At 50.8% G+C, this 27,054-nt stretch overlaps 1 protein-coding gene and 2 long non-coding RNA genes across 18 annotated transcripts in view; 2 read left to right on the top strand and 1 right to left on the bottom strand.

The window, feature by feature from the left end:
- Positions 1 to 27,054, top strand: part of LOC107318221 — a 228,497-nt gene that overhangs the window by 175,682 nt on the left and 25,761 nt on the right. For 14 of the 15 annotated variants that reach the window (XR_004308314.1, XR_004308317.1, XR_004308312.1 and 11 more), the window contains one exon: positions 9,570 to 9,839. This is a non-coding gene — a long non-coding RNA (uncharacterized LOC107318221). Of the gene's footprint in view, positions 1 to 9,569; positions 9,840 to 24,371; positions 24,924 to 27,054 lie in introns of those variants that run through there. The other variant, XR_004308324.1, reaches the window with a different exon arrangement.
- On the bottom strand, positions 1,707 to 15,726 carry LOC116653829. Of its 2 annotated transcripts, none has more exons than XR_004308326.1 (2): positions 9,920 to 15,726; positions 1,707 to 7,476 (listed from the first exon to the last, which is right to left on the bottom strand). It is a non-coding gene; the product is annotated as an uncharacterized LOC116653829 (long non-coding RNA). The 2 variants fall into 2 exon arrangements; XR_004308327.1 differs by lacking the exon at positions 9,920 to 15,726 and adding an exon at positions 7,635 to 8,851.
- SOX2 (SRY-box transcription factor 2) lies at positions 18,393 to 20,956 on the top strand. The gene has a single exon (XM_015871804.2). It carries the CDS (start codon positions 19,101 to 19,103, stop codon positions 20,313 to 20,315), a length of 1,215 nt encoding a protein of 404 aa, XP_015727290.1. The 5' UTR covers positions 18,393 to 19,100; the 3' UTR covers positions 20,316 to 20,956.

Raw genomic sequence — 27,054 nt, 5'->3', positions numbered from 1 at the left:
TGAAGTGAATTTAAAATTCTCCAGCTGGTTGCTACTCCTATTTTGACTGCTACAAAATTCATTCATACCCGCAACATATTTCTCTTGTCCTTTGGTAATGAACAGACTAGAAGTGCCAAAAAAGAAAAAAATCTGTTGCCCTGACACTATTAGAGTGGGAGCTATGCATGAAAAGTATGAAATGTCTTATTCTGTGTTTAGAGCTGATTGTATTTCTTGGTGGTTGTGGCCTTGAAGTGTTTTGATTTTATCTTAGAATACAGGGCTGATCTGGATGAATTCCAGCTGAAGTTACAGGAATTGAAGAATTGAGCTACGGAACATAATGAAATGATTCAGTCCCATGCAATCTGATGAGCATCACTGTGTGTAATGGGGTGTATGTATGTGGTTGTATCTGAAGCTGGTTGTATACCATTGATTACAAAAGTACCTTTTACACATAGGGTAAGATAATTACTTTGTATGAAAAGCAGGACTATTTTAAAGCATTTATTTTAATAAATACATTTAGCACTAGTTTTCTGTATGTGGGTACATTGTTAGTAGGTAGTATTCAAGGCTAAAGCCCTTACCTTTGTGCTGATGCTGAAAACTATCAATTATAAAACACCTAACAATGTTCCACCAATGAGCGCGCTCTGTTAGCTGCACGTTCCTATTCCTCTCTTTAAAAGACAGATATTGCTTTGTGCAGGAGAGTCAAGATTGGGGTACCATTGTTAGGGCTGATTAAGGGGAGGAGGAACTGTTCAAATTTTAGGGTTCTTTTCTTATCAGACATCTATTGAACTGAATAGCATTTTGTTTTATATCGCGCTTTTTATGGCCTAGGTATCTCAGAGCTCTTTACAAAACACTGTTTCAGTAATAAATGTTACTAGCATAGAGAATGTGTAGGCATCTATTATGTGATCTGCAATAGCTCGTACTCTTTGGCATTCAAACAATACCTTTCGGTAGTTGGGTGATGAGAATAACTAAGACAGTTTTATTTGCGAATGTTAAAATAAATGTTTAAGAATCTTAGCACTGAAACCAAAATTAAGAGGAAAATATTTATCCTGTAGCTTATAATTTGGTAAAATCTATTTGGCATCCACCTGGATGTGGAGTCATGGTAGGCAAGAAAATGCAGAGCAGTAATTGCGCATTGAAGGTACGGAGATCTAGAAGTAGTCCCAGCCTCTGTCATGGGCAGTCTACCAATCTTTCACATGTGGTTCAGGATCTCAGCTGCAATGATCCTCACTGGATTGTCTTTGCAGGAGTGCTACACCCCAGGCTGCATGGAGCACACATACGATTCCAGCTAGTCTTGACTGTGTGTGAAATAAGAAGGGGATACTTAATGAGTAGTGAAGACAGTAAGATGAGGCAAATAAAAAAAAAAAAACTAAAAATAAAAGTAAGACAAGAATGGCTCCAGACATCCCCCTCAAAAATTCAGTGTCTGTTTCAACCAGTTTGGATTCACAGCTGTTCTCTCTCTGTCCTTATTAAAATTGCTCTATTGCTAGCGGAGATTATGAAGAAAAATAAATAAATATACCTTCAGGTCAGTCACCACAGATCAGCAGCAAAGTTAAAGCCAGGGGAGACAGCAGAACTGGTAAAATCCTGAATTGGTCACAACTGCACAGATTGTCCTGGATGTGGTCTTTCTTACAGTTATGCCTATGACATACTTATAGCTATGCCAATGCCTTTTCTGACTGCACCCCAGATGCTTTTTCTTTTCTCTAGATTTCTGGCTGTCTGTGCCCTAGCTCTCCTTTCCTGTAGTCAAGGTCTCTCTCTCTTCTTTCTCAAGCTCCATCTGCTCTCATCTCCCTTTAAACTCTTCTCTGGCCCCCCTCCTTCAACCGGGACAACACTGCACCTCTTTTCAAAGCCTATTTTTTTTTTAAGAAGAAAATAAAATACATGAAATCTGAATGACTTCAAAACCATATTCTGGTGCTTTCTCTTGCTTCTCAATCCACTATTGTTGTTCAGAGAGTGTATAGAGCACTATATCAAGTAATTGGGTATTATCTTCTGGACTGTAGTTCAGGCACTAAAAATAGCGTATTAGTGACCACTTTGTTCCATGTGCCTCCTCTTTATAAAAAGAGCTAAAGGCACTTTTTCCATGTTGGAATGTTAACTTCTAGCAGAGGTGCTGTTCTTTTAGTGGTGAAAGCAAAATACGTATGAACTGGATGTGATTGTTACTTCCATAAAATGTTGTAAAACTCATTGCCCCTTGATTATTTTCTGACACTAGGCTCATACTTGCAAGTTAAGACTGACATGGTCTCCAGTGCTGTTTGACAGCATTGCTTTGTTGTTCTGCTGTTCTTTATCCTGTGCTCTAGGAGCCTGTGGGTGCACTTCTCTCATTACGACAGCCACCAAGTGAGCAGCTGTTTCCAAATGTGCTTGATGATTTGGGAATCAGCATCTTCACAGGAGCCCAAGTCCACAGCCAGGTAGATGATCTTGAAGAGAGGGCAGTGGTTTCTATCTCTAGCCATGAAAAGGGACAAAACGTCCTGAAAAATGGCTTCAAGGCATTTCTGTGGACAATCTCTTCCAAGTGTACCCTTTTCCATTGGCTACTGGGGGACCTCTGACCACGTTTCTATTTCTGAAAGTCCTGCAGCTTGTTGCCCCTCACCGGCTGCTCAGGTCGAGCCTCCGTGCACCACAGCAAGGTGATCTCTTTCTTACTGCAGCTGTTGAGAAGGATGACCAACTGACAGTAAAATTGCTTGGTACTGATGAGCCCCTGGCTTTGTTACTGTGGTAAAACATACATCATTTGACAGCTGCTTGTGCATGGAGAAAACCATAGATGATTAACGGTTTCCTGTCTTTTCTTGCTACTGATCTTCTTTGCTTATGACAGATGAGACTCAGATGTCTTTTTCTAAGAGGCAGGGAGAGAAAGGGAGGATATTTAAACTTGTTCTCACCTAAGTCTTTTATGTTATCCTAAAGACCTTATTTGTAGTAGAGGGTTTTTTTTCCCTGCATTTCAGCTCTCCTAAAATGATCAGATCTGTCATTCAGCTTTAAAAGGGAATGTATGTTCTCCCTCTCCTGGATTTTTTTTTTTCCCCCAAGGGGTATAATGCTAATTTTACTTATTCAGAAATTAAAATAGCAAACAGTTTATATGAGGTGTTGATAATTACCTATATTACTGTAACGCTGTGACAGATGTTGGCAAAAAGAAGCAGAAAATGCCTACAGCTGTGCACTCCACGACATCCAGTTTATACTCAGACAGAAGGCTAACAGATGTTCTGAACTGTCACTTTGCCTAAATGTTTTTAAAGTCTAAGGACCTGCTTTATAATTCACTGGGGCCTCATTTGGTTTCGCAGAGGTCCTCAGAATTCCCATCTGTGACAATTAATGTTGAAGACTTTTATAAATCAACCCTTGTCCTTATTAGCCCTCTGCAAATAGATACTGTGTATCTCTATACTCCCGAGACTTCCATTTTTTGTGACCTTGTTATTAATTGCTACTACTCGTATGTAACATAATTCATGTTTCAAGCAGAAATGGATTACGTGAATGAGCATCAAAGATCACCCAGGTGCATTTGACTGACCTCACAGTACCTATGTTAAAACATTCTCTATTGTATCCACAGTGCTGTGGTCATTTGAAAATGCTGACATCTCCAAACTACCTGCTCAGTTTCCCAAAGGAAAATATGAATCTTGGTGCTACAAAAAGGTAGTGCTTTAGCAGATATGTTCAGCTGCTGGAGCTATTTCTATTCCTGGAGAGTGTTCTTATTCAAAAATAGTGAAATCGCTAAGGGAGACTTTAAAATAATTCAAGCTTCATTTATTATTTCAAAATGGATTTGTTCTGAGGGTGACATGTAAGTAATGTGTGCAGGTAGAAAATCTGAGATTTGAAATAGTCTTTGGGCTCCAAGCTCCACCCAAATTTTCCAGCATACCTTTAGATAAGCAAAAAAATGTCTGTAGTATAAAACAACTTAATACTTTACTGATAGTTGCCATTTCTTTTTAAAAGCTGGGTTCCTGTTGTACAGCAGTTTAATAGCTTTAACATTGCACTGCCATAATCAGTGTTTGGCCTCTTCTGTTCCCCAATCCTGTATGGAAGCAGAACTCCAAATTGTACATCTTTCTGGGTTTGTTTCTAAATTACTCCCCACACTTAATTACGAGGATGAGAGGGATGCCTTATTCCTCTTTGTTATAGGCTAAGCTCTCAGTAATCCCAAACAAAAGAGCCAGTTCTGGAAGATATAGGATTTGCTAGCAGGATTATGGTCTCATAGATAATGATGTGCAGTCAGCAGAAGCGAAGCTTTATTTTAATTCAAATAAGCTAGTAAACAAACCACTGACAAGTCTGCTGGTGAGAGTAACTGGCTTCTGTTGCCACATTGGCAGCTAAATTATAGAAAATCTATTATACCCTGTTCACCATATGTTTAATTTAATACAGATACAAATTAAACTATCCACAGTGCCTATTAAAATAACAATACATATTTTTTAAATATATGAATGTTTTAAGATACATTCCCCTGACCTTAAGAAGGGCAATGCTGATTTGGGAGACTACAGCAAAACACATGCTATAGTCAACAGATTCTCTTCAACAACAACAACAGTAATTTGAAAACCCCTGAATATTAATAGTACAGTTTTGTAAAAGATAATGAGGTTAATTGGGGTGTTTTACCTTCTAAGCATCTGCTCTTCCGTGTTTCCCTCCCCCTAGGTTCCTGGGCATGGATTTGATAGAAGTGGCTGATATCTAATCCGTTGTACACTTTTTAATTCCGTGCCAGATGCAGTGTGAGTTGTTTGCCCTTTTCCTGCTGCAAACAGATATCCCGCATTTCTGCATATCCTCATTTGTTGATGTTCTCCTAAATAGCCCTCAGCTGGATTTTTGACCTGTTGGGAGCTGCTACTCTGTGTCACTGGCAGAAGGTTTCAAATTGTGTGGAGTGGTTTGTACTCATTGCCCACGTTCAGAGCAAAGGTGTATTTTAGGCCCACTTTGGACCCTCATTGCTGTCTTGAGTCCTGTGATGGCTGCAGTGAGAGTCTTTAAGTCTGGGTAGTTCCACATATGCTAAACATAGCTCCTAAATTCTCTGAGTCTCTGAGTCACTGCTCATAGCAGGCTATGGAGAATGGGGTTAAAGATCAGCAGCTGTCCCTGTGGTGAGGTGGTGATGATGAGGGACTACCTGAAACCATACAGAAACCACGGAGAAAATAACCTCTCTAAATTCATTGCAACTGAAGCGAGTGATGACAAAGTGCCAGGCAGCACAGTGCCAGGAAACTGTTCTCTGGATGTTGCTGGAAGCCCTCTGCCAAGGTTGGCTCTGTCTCTTCTTAGTCCCAGGCTGCTGACAGCAGCAATGAGCATGTAATGGGACAGGAGTTCTGAGAAATGACTTGATGTGGTTTGGGGATTGCCACCTTACAGCAATACATTCAGAATTCAGCATTCAGAATGATCTCTTATCACTTAGGATGTAAGAATGCATGCATACCTCACAGACGTGTGGAAGCGTGTGTGCAGAAAGTGTGTGTGCAGAAAGGGGTCTGAGTCCTCTGAATGCCGGGTATCATGTGCCATGCATGTATAGGCTGTGTACTGTCATGGTATGTAACATATGTACAGGTATGTGAAGTATGTGCCTACTGTATGCATAAATACACGGACTATTTGAATTGCTTTAAATTACTGTTGTTATTTGCCAAAGGACTTTCAGACTCAATGTATTTGTGTTACATTGACATAATGTACACAGGAAGGTATCGGTTATTGCAAATACGTCTACCTGCCGTGACAAATTCATCTTCAGAATGTGAAAGGAGCCCAACTCCAGAGAAAGTTGCCATCTAAAGGGCTGAAAAAAGGAAGATGTCGGGTCCTTACGATGTGTGGGCAAAGTGCTAACGGAATATTTCACAAGAGAAATGCGTCGTTTACTCTGTGCTCAACTTTCAGTAAAGGCGGATTTGGCACTGCAGCTATCCACAGCAATTGGCAGCAAAAATATTGCAGTGAACGTTGAGATAATGAATGAACAATTTCAGATCTCTTAGAGTGGTCACAGGGAGGGAAAAGAACTGAAAGGTCTCCAGGTTTCGGAAGCACGTCTGAAACTCAGACATACATTTCTGCACTGCGAAGGGCCTGTCTGCCCTGCAAACCTGCAGCTCCTCAGGAGACTGCGAGTTCTTCGCAGTTAAGCGGGCTTTTTACTACCGTATCCCAGGACAAAACAAACAAACTGCTGTCGGTGCTTCATAAATGTTCTTTCTGCACCGTGAGGTGGTGGGAAGTTTTTCTAGCTCTTTGAAGGACCGTGTGTCCGTGCGACTGGTGTGAATCCCGGTGAGCTGCCTGCACGCTTTGGGGATAGAAAAGTCCGAACGTGCTTTAATTGAGAGCGTGCTGCCAAGAACTTAGGGAAACGATCGCACGGGAGAACTTTCACTGGTGAAAAGAGGGAAACGCAGTGAAAGGACTCGCGAATGAGCAGCCCCGCGGCCCGGGGTCTTTTCGGACACTTCCAACCCCGTCCTTCGGGGCTCGGGGAGCGCAGCGGCTCCGCTCGGGGAGCGGCTGCGGGACGGTCGTGTCCCCGCTGTGAGCGTCCCGAGCCGAGCCCGGGGCGAGCAGAGCGCGTCCGTGTGTGCGCCGGGCAGCGGGAGGAGCGCGGCTGGTTCCGAGCTGAGCGTTGGTGCGGGGCCCTGCTGGACCCGGGCCCGACTTCTGGAGTTCTTTGCTCCCCGGGCGCGGCGGTGCATCGGGAGTCTAAGGGAGGGCGCCTCGGGCCGACTCGCTGCTCGGGTATCCGCTCTGAGATAAGATAAGGATCTGCTGCGTAAATTTGGAGTTATCTGCTATTTCATCTACGCTGCTGGATGCAGGTGTTTTGTTCTGTTTTGTTTTCTCGAGTCTTAAATGAACTGTGAAAGCCCAAATCCGGCGCATCGTACCACTCTGCGGTTCTATGACATTCAATGTCCCATCCCGTGGGAGCAGTTTCGTGGCACAGTTTATGCGTATCGGTGCCGTGCGGGGCGAGATTGGGATGTGAGTTTCCCTCAGAGCCCTTCCAGCCCATGGATCACGCGTTTTCCTTCTTTTTTTCCTTCATGGTTATTCCCCCTCCCCGAGAAAGTGTCACACGTTGATCTCGAGCATCTGAAACTTGCAGCCGCCCGGTCCCACGCACTGATGATTTCGTTTCCGGCTATCAGCAAAATGAGCTTTAAGCCAATTTCGTGCTTCGGGCTAACGAGAGGGATTCGTGTTTCCCTCCTCGGTGTTTGGCATTCCCGGAATCTCTTTGTCAGCTTGCTGTAGGACGCTGCTGTAATTTGCTTGGAAACTCTCTCCAAGAGCTGTATACAGCTGTTAAGAACGACGTGCAATTTCTGAGCCATCGGGGCGCTTTGTCTGGGAAAGAAAAAAAAAAAAAAAATCATCTTTCCTCGCTAAGTCCGTATTAAACTGCTCAGAGCCCGGTTCCCATTTAACCCAAAGCACCTCTATAGGTAGCGAAACGCGCCTTTCCTACTAATCCCTTTCCTTCACCGCTGTGAGTAACAAAATACCTCTTCTATAGAAGCGGCACTTTCTTCCCTAACGTTGCCCAGTGTTTAGGAAAGCACTTGCACGATTTCCCCAACTTTTGGGTTCTTCTACCACTGATGGTTTTTTCCTTCTCGCTTAGAGGTGCAGTGTTAGGACGTCTCTTATGTGCGCTCCGCCGTCCTCTGGGCGTTAAACCCGGGCTGAGCAGAGCCCCCATCCGCTGGCAGCGGGGCCTGGGGACCGGGGAGCGGCACGGGGCGGCCGGAGGGACCCGGGGCCGAACGGAGCGACCGTGTGGGGACCGGAGGGTACGAGGCCACCGCCCCGGGGCCGCTCGGAGCCGCCTCGGAGCCGTATGCGCTCCCTCCCCGCTCTGCTGGGGCGAGCCGGCGGGAAGATGTTTATCCTGAGATGGAAAATGGGTTGTTGAAAAACAAGCTATACGCAAATAGTTTAATTTTCCGTTTTGATGCTTATCTTTGTCTCCCGAATTTCATCGGAGAGGCTTTAATTGGCGTGTGGGTAATAGTTCCTAAATAATCCCTTATTAGATGACTTCAGACGAGTTGGGAACCAATAACGTCTTAGTCCCAAAAGTGAAAGTAGAATTGGAAGGCGCGGGTCAGTGTTTGTCAAAGGGCTCATTTGGGCATCTTTGCGTCTGCTGAAAAAGCTAATTAAAGAATGTTTGAAGGTTAAAGTCATTATTCCGTGCTGTTGTCGTGCTACAAGTGAGCCGAGTTTTGTGAAAACACAAAGGGCAGAAGTCACAGAGGTGGATTACTGTCAGTCCCGGCTACAGAGGCACAGAGCACTGTGGCATTAATTCCTATAGAAAGGTAGACAAACACAGGCACTGCCTAACAACTTTCCCGCAGAGCCCCATTGTCTAAGCACTTTCTTTGGCTTCGGGGCTCTCCTCTGCTCGCTACAGTCTCAACCGCATTGAGAAGCGGGCAACGGGCAGCGCTTCGGGCGCTATTTTGGACCCGGGAAAACATTTCCCAGCTGCGCTTCTCGCCGGTTCCGTGTTATCCATTTTTCCCTCGCAGCGCTGCTCGCGTATTCATTACTCGGCTTAAAGTTGGCGGGGCACGAGAACTCAGTTCGCTGCCCCCACCCGCACGGTGCGCCCCGGGGCTGCAGCTCGGCAGCTGCGGAGGGGTCGGTGCGGGTCCCGGCGTGCGGGAACGAGCGGGGAACCGACGGAACGAGGTCGGCCCCGTTCCCACGCCGGGAGCTGCTCTCGGGGTGCGCGAGTCGCCGAACGAGGCGCGCAGAGATGCGCACACGCGCTGCTCGGCCCCGCTTCTCGCGGCTCCTCTGCCTCCGCTTCGAGGCCGCTGTGCCCCCGCTCTGCCCCACAGCCGGGTCGGAGGGGCCGCTGGGGCTGCGGAGCTCCCCACATTGAGAGAAACAGATGTTTGGGCTGAGCTGAGGGTGGGGGGAGGTGGGGGGGAACCCTGCAGCTGCAAGTCAAAGAAATATATTGATAAAATATTTCAGTAGTAGTAAATACGCGGGGATCGGCTCGACCTTGCGAGGTCTTCATTTTAATTTTTTTTTTCCCCCTATATACAAAAATCTTTATCAAACCTCTATTCTATGGCTTCAATAAACAGAACCCATTACCTCACGGCAGCTTTTGTTGGCCTGTATACAAGCGAGAACAAAATGGTTATTCAGGAGAACGCTTTCGATTTTTATTGTGTGTAGTATGCACAAAGAGCAGTGTTATTGTATTAAAAAGAACCATCTGTAGCAGAAACAATGGCATCAAATTATCTTTGAATACCCACTGCAAAAATATAAAGCTTTTTTATTATTCTTCTGCTGTACGGTGGGGGACAGAGAAGTGACTTTTTTGTTGTCGCGGGTGCATTCTTATAACACACACAAAATCAGCCATTTGGATTTTTTAAGCCATAAACGATTTTTTTCCCCTCTTGTTCCAGGGACCGCAGTTAAAAGCTAGGGCTAGGACTTGGAGGATGTGTAGGCAAACGGAAGGAGAGCCGGGGGAAGAAAAGCCGAAATGGATTCATTCTCCGTCCTGGCTGGAGGAGGAGAGGAGCGGGGACGTGCGGGCTGCCTGCAGCTGCCTCTGTCCGGTGACAAGTGCTCGCAGCCCCGCGGCTCACTCGTGCTCAGGAGTCCGCGCGGACTTTCGCTCTAAGCTGCCAATCAAACCTCTAACCGCCACCACCCTGCGCTGGCACCGACATGTAAGTACCGCACCGCAACTTTGACATTCACGCTTTTCCCCCCTTCCTCCCCCGTGACCTTTAAAACGATGGAGAAATACCGCTGCCGCTCAGCGCCCGCCGCTCCGAGCTCGACGGCGTTACACTGAGGGACTCGGGCTCGGGTTTGGCTTTGCCTGCAACTGCGCGGCAGCCGCTTTGCGACCGGAGCGCCGGGCAGGAGCGGAGCAGCCCGAGGCCGCCCCTCCGCGGGGCGCACGGACCGAGGGGACCCCGCGGGCTGCTCCGAGCGGGGCCGCTATTCCGGCGGGGTCGAGCCGCAGAGCGGGGGCAGGTTCCGCTGCGGGGCGGCAGTTGGAGTCAGGCCGGCGCTGCGCTGTCCGGGAGGCGGCCGGGGCGCTGCGCGGGGTCTGGGGGCGGCCGTAATGCGGGGGTTACCTGGGCGCGCAACGGGCGCGCAGCAGCGCTGGAGCGGCGCCCGCTGCGCCTGCGCTTTGTCGCCCCCTGCCGGCAGCGCTCGGCCCGTCACCCTCCCTCCGCTCCCGAGGAAAGGGGGGACGGCGGGGGGTTCGCGGCCGTACGGGGATCCGCGCACAGCTGAGCGCTGGGGGACGGGGCACCCGAACACGGGAGGAGACGCGGGGAGACCCTGGGCAGAGCCCTCGCTGGGCAAAGAGGCCGTGCCCGGGGAAGTTGCGAGTCAATCAATGTGTGTGTCACTGCCTGAGCATAACGCTGCTGCCTCCCGGTGCACCGCAATTTGGGCTGGGAATGATCGATTTTGACATTTTGGCTCATTATAATGCCACTTAAAGGGAGGCTCTTTTTAGTTACAGTTAGCAAAGTTAAGGTTGGGTTTTCCCCCCTCTTCCTCCCTCCGCCTTCTTCTCCCCCCCCTTGTGTTTTTTGGGGTAAGAATTTGGTAGATAAAGGTTAATCTTGGGCTGAATGATAGAGCTGTGATTGACAAGAGAAAAGGTGTTGAGGGCAGGTCGAGCTGTCTTATTTACAGCCCACTGCTTGCTATAGAGCCTTTGTTAGGACTGGAAAGCTAATTTAGTGCTGATCAAAAGCACCACGGAGTTAAAGGACTGGTAATGACTGCTAATTTCATTTCAGCCTCATACATCCCCAACCGCTGTAATTAAAGACGTGCTATTTAAATACAGGTGAAGAGTTTTTGTAGCAGGGGGAAAGTGGGCAGCCGGGTACCATTTTATTTCTGCTTAATGTGGTCAGAGAGCACCGTGTGCCGCGGGGCGAGCGCTGCTTTGTGCGGCCCCGAGGGGACAGCCCCGACCCGCCGGGTTATGTGGGTTTAATTCCTCCCATGCAACAGCATCGGGAGCGCTGGGAGAGGCGACACGGAGGGTGTGTGTCAGCCGTGAAGTGCCTCAGCGGAAGCTCGGCTCCTCGTATTATGATTATTTTTAATTAAATTATTTCCCCACTCCACTCGGCCGGCTCCGAAACGATGTAATTTCACAACTGATGTAACAGTTTCTTTTCTGAGATGCATCAAAGGATAAAAGCTTCGCGTTTTCGTGGTTGGTTAAAATTGCTACCCAAAAAAAAAAAAAAAAAAAAAAAAGAAAAAAGAAAAAGAGAGAGAGAGAGAATTTAGCCTTTAATCTCTTTTATCTGCCGAGCCTGAAGATCCGCACTCGACCCCGCTCCGCTCCGGGCTCTCCCCCTCTTCCGGGGCCGCGCCGGGCGGGAGGCGGCGCTGAGAGCGGGATGCGGCGCCCCCTGTCGGCAGCACCAGGAGCCGCCCGCGGGGACCGGGCGGAGGAACCGCGGCTCAGCGCGGAGCGGAGCCCACGGGGCCGGGTGTGAGCGTGGGGAGGTGGGGATGGGCAGTGAGAAATCACGGGAAGGGAAGGCGCCTCCAGATCGAGCTCTGTGGATGTGCAGGCATTAAACATAACGCCACGGATGTATGTGTGAGCAGAACTGCCGAAAGCTCCGTCCCTGGAGAAGTGTCCGCGTGTGCCGCTGTCTCTCAGTGTGATGCTGCGGGACCGCGCCGCGGTAGTGGGTGGCACTGGGCAAATCCCTCGTCTCCAGCTGCGTCCCCAGCTCCCGCTGCTGTCGGGACGCTGCAGCCTTCCGGATGATTGTGATTTCCCCCCAAGGCGCTGGAGCTAAGTCGCACTGACAGGTGTTACTTGCGAGCAGAGCTCGACGGTTCCGTTTCATTAAGGCAGAGTGCTCGCAAATGTCATATTTTAAGGCGAAGTGATGAAGTCGTCTTCCTCCTCCCTTCCAAAATAAGAGCAAAATAACCCCCCCACACCCCCACCCGGTTCCTGGAAAAGGAGAAGCGTTATCTTAGTGAATGCGTGGAGCGGGGGGTTTCTTCCTCTCTGTTGACAGATTTAAAAGAAAGCTGCGTGTTACAAAACCGTCAGCCAAAATACGTGAAGTGCCGCATTGTCACCAACTTTTACATGAATTCGCCGCTTATTTTATAGGCATCTGCGCGGTGATGCCTATAAAACTGACCGCGATTTGTGCGTCCTGCGTGCGGGGAGGAACGTTAATGGGAACCAAATGATTCCTGCTAAATCGGGGTGATTTTGTCGCTCCTGTTAACAGCCTGATTGAAAGTCGTAATGCCGCATTTCTTCTATGAAACGCTTCCTATGGCCGTGCTTCTCACTGTAAACTTTTCGCTTTAGACATTAAGTACGAACTGCGGTTTTTAAGGATCATTGTTTGTCGCGCAGAGTATGCGCGCTCCGTTCTCTCGGTTTGATCTCCGCTTGAAACACCCAATGTGTCCCAAAATAAAGGCATCGCATTTTCTATAAATAATAGCAAGAGCCCTGCGCGGATTTCTGCACAACGGAATTCCCACATTTCCGTTACTGTTTCTTTCCTCGGCGCGCGTTGGGTATATATAACTCTGAAATTAAGCAAAAATACACATCTGTATGGATCTGTCAAGCCAGCTATAAACAGAGATATTATATGTCAATTACCACAGGAAACAGAAAAAATACAGAGAGGTTGGTACACACGTTCTAACGTCAGGAAGCGCTTTGCAAAAAACGCAGTGACTCCTGCAGCAGTGTGAATGATTAACCCGGACTCAGAGCGGGGATGCTGGGGCTCCCCTGGAAACAGCAGCGCTGAGGGGGCTGTAAAGGGCTCGGAAAGTGCCCCCTCCGAGGGGCAGAAGTTGGCTCATTGAATGAGGCTGTAACCAAATTAGGAGCGCTCCCCGGGCTCGCTCGGTGCCAGCTGCGGGTCGGTCCTGAAGCCGGGAGGGAGCCGGGGGTGGCACGCAGCTGGCAGCGGGGGGTGGGGGCAGCTCCGTGCTTGTCTTCGTTCGTCCCGCTTGGAGGTAAAGTGCGGTTTTGCCTTACGTGTGTCTTTTGGAAGTAGGCTTTATGGACACCTGCATTTCCTCCAGATCTCGAGGAGTGGAAGAGTGGGGGAAACGAATCCTAAAAGCAACCGGGATGCAGGGCAGATTAGCTCGTTCTACCTTTCTTTTCTCCTCCCCATCCCCAGGCACGGCTGCTGCAAGCCCTTTCAGGGCAGAGGGGTGCTGGGAGCAGCCCCATTCCCATGCGACATCGCACCACAACCCAGCCCGGGGGGTTCAGATCTTTCATGCACCCTTAAGGTTTTCCTTGTCCATACACACAGGCCTAAGCCCTACGAGGGATGCTGGGGAGTGGCCAGGCTCCCTCCTGAAAAGGCTCTCCCGGGTCATCTTGGGGCAGAGGACAGCAGACAGACACATGGGAAGCACTGATGGTATTATTTATAGCACCATCTCTCTGCTCCGATTAAGTGCCGTCTAAATATGAATTCACAATATAGACAGCTAGTCTATAATTTGAATTAAGCCCCCCCCCCCCAACGAGCCCGTCACTTGAGAATTCTGAAATCACAAGCCTAAGTTGTCACAATGAGCCCATGGTGTCAATAAACCATGGACGAGATGGAGAGATTGTCACTCCAGACCATAACAGTTCTGAAAGTGTCATTACCGTCTGTCCTGTCAATGAGCTCCAAATTAAGGACTATGAGGAACAGCGAGATAAAAGTCACCGTCTTGGCTCCATTATGGGCGATGGTGTCAGTGATCTGAGAGTCACTGGAAAGAGATTGCTTTTTTTCTTTCTTTCTCTTTATTATTTTTTTTTTTCTTATGTACTTTCAATCCGTGCCTCGGGATTCCAGGGTTTGAGGTGCAACCTTGAAGCACCCCGGGCTGTGCCTCAGGCGTTCCCATTGAATCCGCCAGAGCTTCTTTGGGAAACGTCTCGAATTCAATGCGGGAGTCGGAATAATTCCATCAAAACTGCTCTGGGGCCAAAGAGGACTTCATTTGATTTGGGCGACACGTGTGATCCCATGCACAGACGCGTTTCTACACCTTTTTTTTCTTTCTTTAGTCAATAGAAAGATGGTGAGGGGGAATGAGGGAAATAAAATAGAAACCTCAGCTTTGGCAAAAGACAATGCGTTTCTGTGCGAGATGGCCCCTTCCAGGCATTAAAACTTGTAGAAAAAGGTCCCAATCTCTCCTTCCTGTGAGCCTGAGAGAGTTGAGGGGACTTATTCAGAAACTGGAAACCTTCAGCTCTGGATTTTTGTGCCTTTGTGGGTTTAGGCAAAGCAGTTAGCGTTCTTCAGGAGGGGTTTTGTGTTTAATATACATGAGTTCATTCAACTACAATGGGAAAAGAAAACTCATTTGTTCTTATAAAACTAGGAAGGAAAGATAACTTGAAATAGAGCGCCCAGAAGGGCCGCGCTCAGGGGGTGCCATACCAGCACAGGGCCTGCACCCAGCAGCCATCCCACCCATGGCACATGGCAACTCCTGACCTCCTCCTCACTGCTGCTGCTTGATTTTCTGCTTTATTTTTAAGGTCATGTAAAATAATAATAATAACGGCTTCCATTCTGCTCTGATCGGGATGAAGGGTCGGGGAGGGGTATTCCAGATGTGGGGCAGAGTCACCCGGAGTTGGAGGGCTGTTTGTGGAGCCCTGGGAGCAGGGCAGGTTTGAACACACGGCCTCTCCGCTTGCTGGAAGCCTTCTGAAAGCGACTTGGAGCTCTGCTGTGTGTACACGAGCCGGCTTTGCTGATGTTTATTGTGTACATTCAACTCGTCCCATCATCTCAGCTTTATGATCGCTTTTTACATTTCTCTTGTGGTCCCACAGAAGAAAGGTGAAGCCGCTCCCTCTTATTTCCTTTTAGATTTTTGTTTTTCTTTAACGCTGTGTTAACGCTTTTCTTTTTTCCTTAACGCCGCTCGAAGTAGCAGCAGAGCTGCTGGTCGTGGTGGTCGCAGGGCGGGCGGTGCCCGAGGGGCGGCTCGAAGCGGACCCCGGCAGCCAACGCTCCCCGGGGCTCAGCCGGGCCCGGAGCTCGGCGCGGGGCGGCTGCGGGGCCACGGGCTGCCCGCACGTGTGCTCGCCCGGCGGTTCCATTAGGGAGAAGGGGGATGAAAGGGGACGCCGGGAGCAACGCGGAGCTCCCTCCGCATTCCCCAGCTTTCAAGGGTCCTTAGAGCCCTTGAATGAAATTATTGGGCGAAATTGGGGCTGGACGCAGGTTTGTGCCTCACCCCCCCTCTCGATCGTTTGTACGTGTAATGCCACTTCTGAGAGCGACAATCGGGCTACTTGCTGGACAGGCAGGGACAAAAAGCAGATTAAACCGTTTTAAATAATAATAAAATATCCCAAACGCAAGCAGAGTGGATTACACTTGCTGCAGAGCTTCGCTCCCCCCCACTCCCCCCGCGTTCCCTCAGCGGCTGCCCGCGCCCTCCGGGCCGAGCCGAGAGGGTGGCCCTGGGCCGGCGGGGTGCGGGCCGGCCCTGAGCTCGGCCCCAACTTCTTAAGTTTGGCGGAGCTTTGTTTTTCTTTCTTTCTTGCTTGCTTTCTTTCTTTCTTTTTTTTTTTTTCATTTTTGTCCCCTCTTTTCAGTGCCCCCACGTTGTCGTCGCTGGGTCTATTTGCGGAATAATTTGCTGGAGAAAATGTGGCGTTTTCCTCACTTGGGGAGCTTGCAGGAGATTGAAGCCCCCCGTTACCCCCCCGCCCTGCTCTTCCATGGGCCCGGACCCACTCGAAATGGTTGCAGTGAATTGCGGGGGGCACTCGGGGTGTTTCTCCCCACCCTCGGGGTTGGGGTATGGGGTCGTGTGCGGAACGTCCCGGGGAACTTCGGCAGAAGGAGAAGGGGGAGAGGAAATTTCTCTGTACATTTTCGTCTTCGGCATTTTTTATTATTATTATTTTTTTAAAAACGTAATGAAATTAAAACTTTTGGAGCTCACAGTTGACATTTTGCGGAAAATTGAGTTATCAAGGCAGTAATTATTTCACAGGGAGATAAAACTCTCATAGCCCTAACTGTCAAATAGGGCCCTTTTCAGATTTTAATTACAAAATAAAATTAGTCTGCTCTTCCTCGGAAGGGTTTGTGAGTGGCTAAACAGAGCTTTCCCCAATACTGGTGGTCGTCAAACTCTGCTAATTAGCAATGCTGAGAAATTCCAGTTAACAAGGACATTCTCTAAGTCTCTGCAGGTTCCCTGCCGTTCGCCTTCATTTCCATAAGAAGATTAAGAGTGGAGGGGAACACACTCAAATGCAGATGCAGAAAAGAAGCGTTTTTAACAAGCATCATAATAGTAAGATGCTTGGCTAGTTCTCACCTAATTACTGCAAGTTAAACCTCTATTTGCAGCTAAGGACAAAAAATGGAGCTGCAATCTTCCATCTCCACAAGACCGCTTAATAGTTTGCTTAGATTGGTTACTGCCAGGTTCGGCAAAATAATATGAAAATGCGTATATTCTTTCCGATACAGTTAACACGATAGGCCGTATCCTCGGGGCTCAGAGAGAATCGGCGATTATTAGCACAATAAATACACAAAATCCAAGTCGTTAACGTTCATTTTCTTTTAAAGAAACGCATAACCTGGAAATAAGAGTGCGTGTGCCGCAGAGCCCATCGCGGAGGACATTTGCGGACTATTTGCTTAATGCGACCACTTTGCATTTCCATAAATTAGACCGAAGGGAGCGGTTTGATAAATCCTCTCGCTCTGAAGCGGTTCCTCCAGCTCCGTGCGGCCGTGAGCGGAGCTGCGGGGTCCGGCCGTGTTCGTCCGCGCACCCACCGCCCCCAGAGCAGGAGGCAGCTCCTCGGGGAGCCGGACGGCCGTCACCTCGTTTTCTATAGCGCGTTATGATGCAGATACGCCAAATATAGTTGATTGCGTCGATAATTAAAGCAGTTAGTTCAAACGAAGCTGTAAATACCGCCCCATAACGCAGTTGTTGGGCAATTCCCATCCTTTATGGGTGCGATAAACGCAGTGAGGAAGGGGCCCGGCCCCGCGCGGAGCCGCGCTCCGGTATCCGTTTGTTACACCACCACCGCCCGCTCCTGCCCGCTTTTCAAACTTCATTATCCCCAAAGCTGTAATATTATCGTTATGATTTGGAACGTTGTTATCAACCGCAGCCCCGTGCACGACCAATAAAAGCTGTCGGCGCGGGGGCAGTCGGGCCGCGCAAAAATCGCGCATCACCCGGTGCGCGCATCCCGCAACGCGCGCCCATTTTCCGACGCTTTCAACCCGTCTCTTCTCTCCAGGTTATATATATATATATATAAATACACCTTCGAATTACACGCGTTAAAGCCGATCACATTTATTTGCATAATCCAGAGATGCACCCTCTCCCGCCGCACTTTTTCTACGCGTTACCAGGACGGGGGAGGGCGGGGGGGGGGCACGGCCGCTCCCTTCCCCCCACTCCATCTCCCGCTGCTCCGCACGGTGCCGGCAGGGGGAGCCGCAGTGCCGCGGCTGAGCCCTCGCGGGGCGCCCGGGCGCTGCCCCGGCCCCAACCCGGCCCTGCTTGGGGCCGCGCTTCTCGGGGGGCCCTTCTCGGGGGGCCTCGGCGCTGCCGGGGAGCGCGGCCGCGGGCAGAACAGCGCCGTCGGGGCGCGGCAGTGCGCGTAGAGTGGGGCTGGTTAGAGCCCCCCCCCCCCCTTCCGCCCCCCTTTCTCTCCCCTCCTTCCTTTGTCGTCAAGTGCGTTTTAGCAACAAAGATCCCAACAAGAGAGTGGAAGTAAACTTAGCCGGGGCTTTGTGCAGCCCCGTGTAGCGACAACAAGAGAAACAAAACTACCTATTTGTCCTACGGGCCGCCCCCCCGCCCGGCGCGCCCACCCAGCATCGCACACGGGACGCGTCCCGGGGCTGCAGGCCGCGCACCGCGTTGTGCCGGGAGGGCCGTCGGGGGTTCTCCGCTCCTGCTTCCAGCGGGCACCCCACGATGGAAGGAGGGAGAGAGAAGGGCACGGCCGGCCCCGTTCTGCTCGGGGCCCGCTCGGCTCCTGTCGGCGGGGCAGCCCCGGGGCGGGGGCTCCGCTCCCCACGGACGGGGCGAGCGCTGCACACGCAGCCGGACGGCTCAGGGGACACCGCAACGGGGCGGGGGGTGGAGGGGAAACCATTCCTCCATTCCTGCTCCCCTTATGGCTTCTTCCAACATCGACTTAAAAAAAAAGAAAAAAAAAAGCAACGTAGCAACAATGCTGTTTACCCACTTCCTCCAAAAGGCGTGTGTGACCTGTTGCTGGAAGGGGAGATACAAAGGCTTCCCAGTGGCTGCCTGGGCCGGCCCTGGGCCCGCCCCCCCCCGCCGCGCCGTCCCGGCGGCTGAGAGCCCCCGCCCCGTTTCATGCAAAACCAGGGGTAGAGACTTGTCCTCAGTGGCGGAGCCGCCGAGCGCTGATTGGCCGGGGCGAACGCATTTATTCCCTGACAAGCCCCCATCACATGGATGGTTGTCTATTAACTTGTTCAAAAAAGTATCAGGAGTTGTCAAGGCAGAGAGAGAGAGTGTGTGTGTTTGCAAAAGGGGGTAAAGTAGTTTGCTGGCTCTTTAAGACCGAGGTGGAGAGAGAGAGAGAGAGGGAGAGAGAGAGGGCGGCAGGCAGAGAAAAGGGAAAAAGGAGGAAGAAGTTTTTTAAATCCGAGGCTCCGGCGGTAATAATAGCAGTTATTAGCATTATTAATCCATCAGCGAAGAGGAAGATTCTGATCTCGATCCAAGTGTGGTTTTGGGGAGTCCCCCTCCCCCCCTTCATACCCCTCCCTAGGAAAAAAAAAAAAAAAAAAAAAAGAGAGAGAGAAAAAAAAAGAAGTCCGGCTCGGGACTTGGGCGCCGCTCCGCTCCGCTTCTCCGCTCCGGGCTGGTTCCAGGCAAAAGTAGTTTGAATGTACAACATGATGGAAACCGAGCTGAAACCTCCCGCCCCCCAGCAAACTTCGGGGGGAGGCACAGGCAACTCCAACTCGGCCGCGAACAACCAGAAGAACAGCCCGGACCGCGTCAAGCGCCCCATGAACGCCTTCATGGTGTGGTCGAGGGGGCAGCGGCGGAAGATGGCCCAGGAGAACCCCAAGATGCACAACTCGGAGATCAGCAAACGGCTCGGGGCCGAGTGGAAGCTGCTGTCCGAGGCGGAGAAGCGGCCCTTCATCGACGAGGCCAAGCGGCTGCGGGCCCTGCACATGAAGGAGCACCCGGATTATAAATACCGGCCCCGGCGGAAAACCAAGACCCTGATGAAGAAGGATAAGTACACGTTGCCAGGGGGCTTACTGGCGCCGGGCACCAATACCATGACGACCGGGGTAGGGGTTGGGGCCACCTTGGGAGCTGGGGTGAACCAGAGGATGGACAGTTACGCGCACATGAACGGCTGGACCAACGGAGGCTATGGGATGATGCAAGAGCAGCTCGGCTACCCGCAGCACCCGGGCTTGAACGCGCACAACGCGGCGCAGATGCAGCCCATGCACCGCTACGACGTGAGCGCCCTGCAGTACAACTCCATGACCAGCTCGCAGACGTACATGAACGGATCGCCTACCTACAGCATGTCGTACTCCCAGCAAGGGACCCCGGGCATGGCCCTGGGCTCCATGGGCTCGGTGGTCAAGACGGAATCCAGCTCCAGTCCCCCCGTAGTCACCTCCTCGTCTCATTCGAGGGCTCCTTGCCAAGCCGGGGACCTTCGGGACATGATCAGCATGTATCTACCAGGTGCTGAAGTACCAGAACCAGCTGCCCCAAGCAGACTTCATATGTCCCAACACTACCAGAGTGCACCTGTTCCTGGCACAGCCATTAATGGCACACTCCCTTCTACTCAAATGTATGTAAGACAAAGGGGCCGGGGGGGCGGGGTGGGGGTGGGGGGGGAAGGAGAACTAAACAAAACAAACAAACAACAACAACAACAAAAAACTTTTATTAGAAATTCTGGACTTTTTGTTTTGTTTTGTTTTGTTTTTGTTGGTTTTTGTTTTTTGGTGGTTTTTTTTTGGACTATTTTTGTACAGAGAAAACTCTGGGGGGGAAGGGGAGGGGGTGGGGGGGGGGCAGGGAGGGGGTCAGAAATAAAGCCGACAAAGGAACTTGTATAGAGCTCGGAGGGGAAGCGACTACACAAAACTTTTTTAAAGTTCTAGTGAGAACGGTAGGAACTTTGCAGGAAAAGTTTGCAAAAGTCTTCACCGGTAATATTTAGAGCTTAGACTCCAAGAGCGGAGAGGAGAACGTTTGAATATTTGCAGGCAACTTTTGTACAGTATTTATCAAACTCCACATGGCAATCAGAATGTCCATCGCTCATAGGGAGAGGGGAGAAATCAAAGCCGAGAATTCGCGAGTGATTTTTTGACCACACAGACTCTCCGTGGAGCACCGTGGCCGTGGCAGCTCTGCTGACGGCAGCTGCGGGAGGAGAGGGAATTATTTTGCAGCATTTGGACGTTGAAAATTGGTTTGGAAATTGTACAAAAGGCAAAAGCGGTAGGAGGAAGACTGGCGAGCCGTGGGCTTGGTTTGCTGGGAGAGGGCAAACGTTTCGATGTACGACGTTTTGCTTTTATTTTCTTTTTTACTTCTGGTTAAAAAGCAAGAAAAAAAAACAAAACAAAAGGCCATGAAGGTTCACACGCCGTTTGTTAATTTATAATAACTTTTTTGTTTCCAGACTTCATCCCGTTCAAAGAGAAGGAAAAAAACAAACAAACAATCCCCCCCCCCCCAACCCCAACCTGAACTTACTGTGTTTGAAATATTTTCTTATGGTTTGTAATATTTCTGTACATTTATTGTGATGATATTTTAAGTTCCTTTTTTTTTTTTTTTTTTTTTTTTTTTTTTCCTCTCAACATATATTAGTAATTGAACAAAATTATTTAGGCTAACCATACCTCTTCAGGACATAAGAACACTGGCAGAGTAACATGAAGCCTTCTTTCATAACTTTTTTTTTTTTTTTTTTTTTTTTTTTTTCCTCCTCATTTTCCGTAGTTGTATTTTAAAGATTCGGCTCTGTATTATTTGCAATCAGTCTGCCGACAGTCCATGTATATATTTGAACTAATACCATCCTTATAACAGGTACATATTCAAGTTAAGTTTTTACTCCATTATGCACAGTTTGAGATAAATAAATTTTTGACATATGGACACTGAAGTTCCGTTTGAGTGTTGGATTTATTTTTGTACCGCAAGCTGCTTTTTTCCTTTTGGTTTTTTTCTTTTTCAATAATTCATCAGAGGAAGGGATCCCCGCGGCCGACAGACTGTTATAAATAATGCAGCCGTATACCGAGGCATGAATATTTTTATACTTATGGATAGGTAGGGACGCAGAGCGATACGCTTTACCGGGACGACCGTCCTCGGGGCACGGCGGTGCGGAGCGGAGGCCCCAGTCCCGTCCGGTCCCGTCCCGTCGGCCACTTGTTGCCGAGGGATCCGCGCTCCCTCCGCGCCCTGCGGTTCCCCTCTGAGCCGTGCGGGCCTTCGGGGCGCGGCGCGGGGCTGCAGCGCTGCTGCTGCTGGGCCCGAGCGCTGCCTTTGTTCCGCACTTCCCAAAGTTTCCGCTCCTCGCTCCGGGGCAGCGCAGGAGGAGGTGAGAGGTGGGGGCGGGGGGGTGGGGGGGGAACTCGGCCGGGCCAAGGTAAGGAACGAGAAAAGCGGCACAAACGAGCAGAACAAAACGAAACGGGTGAACGGCGGAGACTCGCTCGCGAAATCACAGCTCTTTCTTGAATCCTATTTCTTGAATTGCCAGCGCGGTGTAGCCCCCAATTCGGACAATCTCTGCAGCCGGTCGCAAGCCCCAAAGAGAAGCGCTGGCGCCCGCCAGATAAGGAGGAGAGCTCCGCCGTCGGTGCCAGGTAGAGTTCTCTACTTTGTGCGCTCGGAACCGCCGCCGCCGTGGGCCGCTCGTTGCCGCTGGGCCCGGCCCGGCGGGGGCGGCAGGAGGGGAACGGCGGCGCAGCCCCTCTGCTCCCCGGCGGCCCCGCGTGGGTCCGGAGCTGCCAACGCGCCTGTGGCCGCCTCGGAACTGCGAGTGGGGAGGTGCGGGTGTGCACGGGAGGAACACGGCGCCTGAGGAAGTGGGGGGCTGTGATTGCAAAGCGGTCGCGTGTCCTGCTCGTGGCTGTTGTGCTTGGAGGCACGGACGTGGCGGTTTGCTTAGGAACAGGCCGGGTACGAGCGCGGCTCAGCTTTTCTTTCTCGTGTTTCTGGTCGGTTGCCGGATTGCGATTTAGCTCAGGGAGAAACAGCAACAACAAAAACAACAACAACAAGCGGGCAAAAATCACAAAAGAAGAGTTAGTTGGCTCGCTGTGGTTTGTTTCGTTGTGCTGTTCGCCAGGCTCGGCTCTGGCCTCCCTGCTTGCAGCCGGGTGCCCAGAGAACTCCCGTTGCCGGGCTGTGGGGTTCTGCTCACTGTGCTGCAGCTCAACTCCCTTTGTCCCTTTTATTTCCGCGCCGTCTCGGTGTTTGAGCACACGGCAATTATTGCACATTCCCAACCTATTCTATTTCTTTTGCATTAATGCAACGAGTAAAATTATATATATATATATATTCAGAGCTGTGCTGCGTTTGTAATGCATCTGGGGATTATTCACGTGGTAGTGAGCGCACAGTCCCGCTCCGCTCACCTCGCTGAGAAAAAGGGACTGGGAATAAAAGCCCAATCGATATCTCGATTCCATTTTTTTTTTCTTTCAGAGCGAATCTTAGCCAATTAACAGCAATAAAACCGGGCCCCTTTTTGAAGTGCTAACTCAAATAGTCGAGGGGGGTAGCTGGAATCGTTGGTGCTTTTACAATTCTCATGAAGAAGGCGAGGTAATACCATTAAACAAAGACACTAAACCACATATTCAGGCTTAGTGTTTTCAGCAACTTTTTATATGGGCAATTTGTTTGAGCTTAGATTTCGGACTGTGATGTAAAATATATGTTGGTGAAACCTGATCTCCCTTGGGCAGATTCCTCCTATCCATCCATCCATCCATCCATCCATCCATCCATCCATCCATCCATCCATCCATTTATCCGTTTACTGAGGATAACCCAAAGCATTTTCTAGGTCCAGCTGAACCCTTTTATTTTTAAAGTGCGACTTGGAAGAACGCCATTGTCCCTGCTAATTTTCAATGCAACGCATTAAGTAACCCCATTCACACCTCAGCCATTATTCCGGGCGTTTATTGCAGCTGAGATGGGGATAGCGGAGCCCGTGGCTGCGGTTTTATTCTGTTTTCGGAGCCCTTTCGGGTATCCCCTCGGATCTGCAGCGTGCTCCATCCCATGGCGTTGCGCGGTCCATGAGCGTCGGTGTAACATTTCGCCAACGCTGTGCAGAGCCGCAATGAACCCAAGGATGAGATTAGAGTTTCCCCTGTGATTTTTTTTTTACGGCTGTTTAAGGGCCGGGGTGTTAAAATATTTTGCGGAACTGGAGAGGTAGATTAGTGGGGTTTCTTGCCAAAGCCGGGAAGCTGGTATTACAGCCCGTCCCAGGGGGACATCGCTCACATTAACCACTAAATGAATATTTGACAAGGGCTCATTCGGGGGTATTATTACTACAAACGGGTCCCTACTGGACTTTCCGAGGGTCAAAGAGCAATGGTTCAATTAATTATTTAGACTGTTAGGAGATGCGATTGTAATAGCGGCGCTTATTTCTGCAACCGACGGTTCTCGAGGGGGGAAGCGGGGAGAGGCTCCGCTCGGCCCCGCGGGCGGCAGCGGCTGCAGAGGGCACCTCGGGCCCCGGAGCCAGGCGCTGTGCCGGCCTGGGGGGGGGTGGCGGTACCGGGAGACCCCCAAGGCCCCCTGGGTGAGCCCCTCGCCGGCCCCGACGTGCAGCAGAGCAAACCTTGCGCTCCTCAGAGCAGGCGGATTGAAGCAGTATTTAACCCGGGTCCCGCCGAAGGAAAGAGGCCCACTGCTGATAGGTGTGATTAGATACACTTCAGTTATTTAAATCCCGATCTAACTCAAATATTAAAATCTAAAGTGCGTGCGGGATTCCCGAGCGGAGCGCTGAGCCCCGGTCCGCGCTTTGGCCCCTGCCGGGTCCTGACACCGCGGTTCAGCCTTTGGGTCGGGGGAAGCGGGGTGGGGGGGGGTGATGGGGGGAGCAGAAGGAGGGTTATTTTGTTTAATTTCTACAACAAACATGTCCGCAGTAGTAGATACTAAAAAAAAAAAATGTTGGGAGTGTGCGATTAGGTGACAATAATATATGTTGAATGAATAAGAGATAAGCTGCAAGGGGGGAGAGGGAAGCAGTAATTACAAACCCAATTCATTCAGCTTTTCAGGACTTTTGTTGTGGGAGCTCCATTGACGGGCTTCGAGCTGCCAGTTTTCTCACATTAAAAAGAACTGATCAGCGCCTCAGGGGGACAAGCAACACCGCTTAACTGCATAGTGATGGGGTCCTCATTTAGAGCCATTACAACGAGAAAATTAAACAGAGCCTTTGTGTGCACCGGGTTTACTTTTCAATTGCTGACAGTTTATAGCTAACTGCTCAGAGATTGAAGTTTGATTGCGGTTTGATCGCCCGCTAGTTAGCACCGCCGCTAGTTGGGTTTTGGTAATTAAAAGCAGTTTTCTGACGCTGGCCCGGGGGATGCGAGAAGTTTGGTCCTGTTTTGCTTTTGAGGAATCGAGTTCACTTGGCGAGGAGATCCGGCGCTGAAGTGAGTGCGGAGGCTTTTTTGCTTACAGACTTGGGGGGAAAGGGGAGAAGAAAAAAACAAAAAAAACTAGAAAAATAGGAAACACAGAAATGGAAATTCTCGGAGTGGTAAATGTGGCTGTGAGAACGAGGAGAGGCGCGGAGCTGGCCGAGCTTGGAGACCGGGTTTGGGTGCAGGCCCCGCTCGGTGCTGCACTGCGGGGGGAGCGGGGAAACGAATGGAGCCGGAACGGGGGGCGGGGGGGCACTGAGCTGCTGGGGGAGTGTGGCTGAGCCATGGGAGAGCGTGTGTGTGTGTGTGTGTGTGTGTGTGTGTATGTGCCTGCATGTGCGTATCTGCGTGTGTGCGCCTGTGCGTGCAGGAGGTGGGGGCGGCCAAAAGAGCCGTGATTTTTCATTCCCACTTGCAGAAGTTCAGGGGGGTCCCGCGGGCCCGTGGAGCGCCGTGGGCGCAGCCGGGGCAGAGCAAGGCCATACCGGGGCGGTCTGTGCCTGAGTCGGGATGCGGTTGCCGCCGTCCCGCTCCTAGCAGGGCCGTAGCTCGGTGCACCAGCTCTTTTAGTCTTTATATTTCTTCTATTTTCTCGTCATGTCTTTTTCGTTCTTCTCCTAAGCTTTCGATTTGTTTGCATCGCCTCCTCACTCCCAACGGAAAGCAAAAACAAAATCAAAAACAAACAAACAAACAAACAAACAAACAAAAAATCCTACCCCTCCATAGAAAACAACAAAAAAGAACCTTTCCTTCCTTCCAAGTGCCTCCTCGGCCTCGAGTAAACGAGTGGTTATTTCAAGGCTGTTGACTCCTTCAGGGGAGCCAAGGGGTGGGGGGGTAGAGCGGTACCCGGCGGGATCCGGGGAGCCGCCCCGTCGGGCGGAGCTCGGTGGGTCATAGCGGCGGTTCCCGGGGGGCTTCGGGGGCTGCGGAGCCGGGCTGCGTCCCCACGGGTCCCCAGAGCGCGTCCCTCCCCGCTGAGCAGAGGGGGGGACTCGGGGCAAGCCCGGCCCCCGCCGCCCCCCCGCCCCGGGACCTCGGTGACCCCATCATCGCTCAGCGGTTAGGGCTGCTGACGTCACGAGGGCGCTTTTCGCAGACAGACGTGATGAATGGCGTGTGTGTGGGGGGAGACCCCACCGGTCTATGGGCCTCTGCCCTGCGCTGGGGGGACCGGGATGGGACCCCACCCCCCCACGGGAGGGGATGCTCGGGGCTGGGAAAGCAGCCCCCGACCCAGGCAGTTGAGGGCTGCAGCCCGTCCTCCCAGACCGATGGGTCCTTTAAGCCCTTACAAATTGCCAAACTTGCGGAAGACAGAGAAATAATTAATGTATTAAAACAAGCGGCGAATTCCTCAGGAGGCACCTTATCAACTCCAGCCACACTGCTTCATCCCTCCTCGTATGCTAATGCCCCGTGACGTCACCGGCGCCAGATTGAATGGGAATCAGTTATGAAATTATTAGTTTTAGCTCCAAAAGCAATCTGCCGCTCCGCGAGTGGGGCCGGCACTCCGCGGCCTTCGCCCCCGGTTCTCCCCCACGTTACGCACACGCTGCGCCCGCGGCTTTTCCCACCGCAGCGCTCCGTGTTCCCAATGCGCGCATCCGAGCGGGGTTCGGTGTAAAGAAACCGATAGGTTCACGGGGTCCCGAGCGTGAGCCGACAGCGCCTTATCGGTCCGCGCGGTACACCCGGCAGCAGGCAGTCGGAATTGCTCCTGCTGTTCAGGTAGGAGAGAGCTCCTCGGGATTTATGGCCGCTCAGTCCCACGGAGGAGCTGCGCCAGGGTGTGAGGAGCGGCAGCCAGGAGCGTGTATTTTGGTCGGAGAGAAGCAAACGGGCCGCCAAGAGGGGAGGAATATATGTATTTATTTATATAGTAGGTTTAAAATAAAAAGATTTCTTCACCCGGTTTTGAAAAGGAACGTAACCCAGCGGTGCGGGGCCACGAGAGCCGAGCGGGGAACAATGGGAATTAACACCGTTCCAATCGCTGAGGCCACTCTAATTAGATGTCTGGATCCGGCGAGATCAAATGCCTGAATCTAAAACCCCGGGCTCGGTTTCTTTCGCTTGCAAATGCTTCTGAAAAACGATTTGGGAAGAAACAAACTCGACCGTTTCCCAGAGT

This window comes from Coturnix japonica, chromosome 9 (assembly GCF_001577835.2).
Source record: "Coturnix japonica isolate 7356 chromosome 9, Coturnix japonica 2.1, whole genome shotgun sequence".
Taxonomy (NCBI): Eukaryota; Metazoa; Chordata; class Aves; order Galliformes; family Phasianidae; genus Coturnix; species Coturnix japonica.
The sequence above is the reverse complement of the archived record's forward strand: the minus strand, read 5'-3'. Positions and strand labels throughout refer to the sequence as shown.

Bases quoted from the DNA above. Each gene is read 5' to 3' on its own strand.
- SOX2 (XM_015871804.2), top strand. From the start codon at position 19,101: ATGTACAACATGATGGAAACCGAGCTGAAACCTCCCGCCCCCCAGCAA.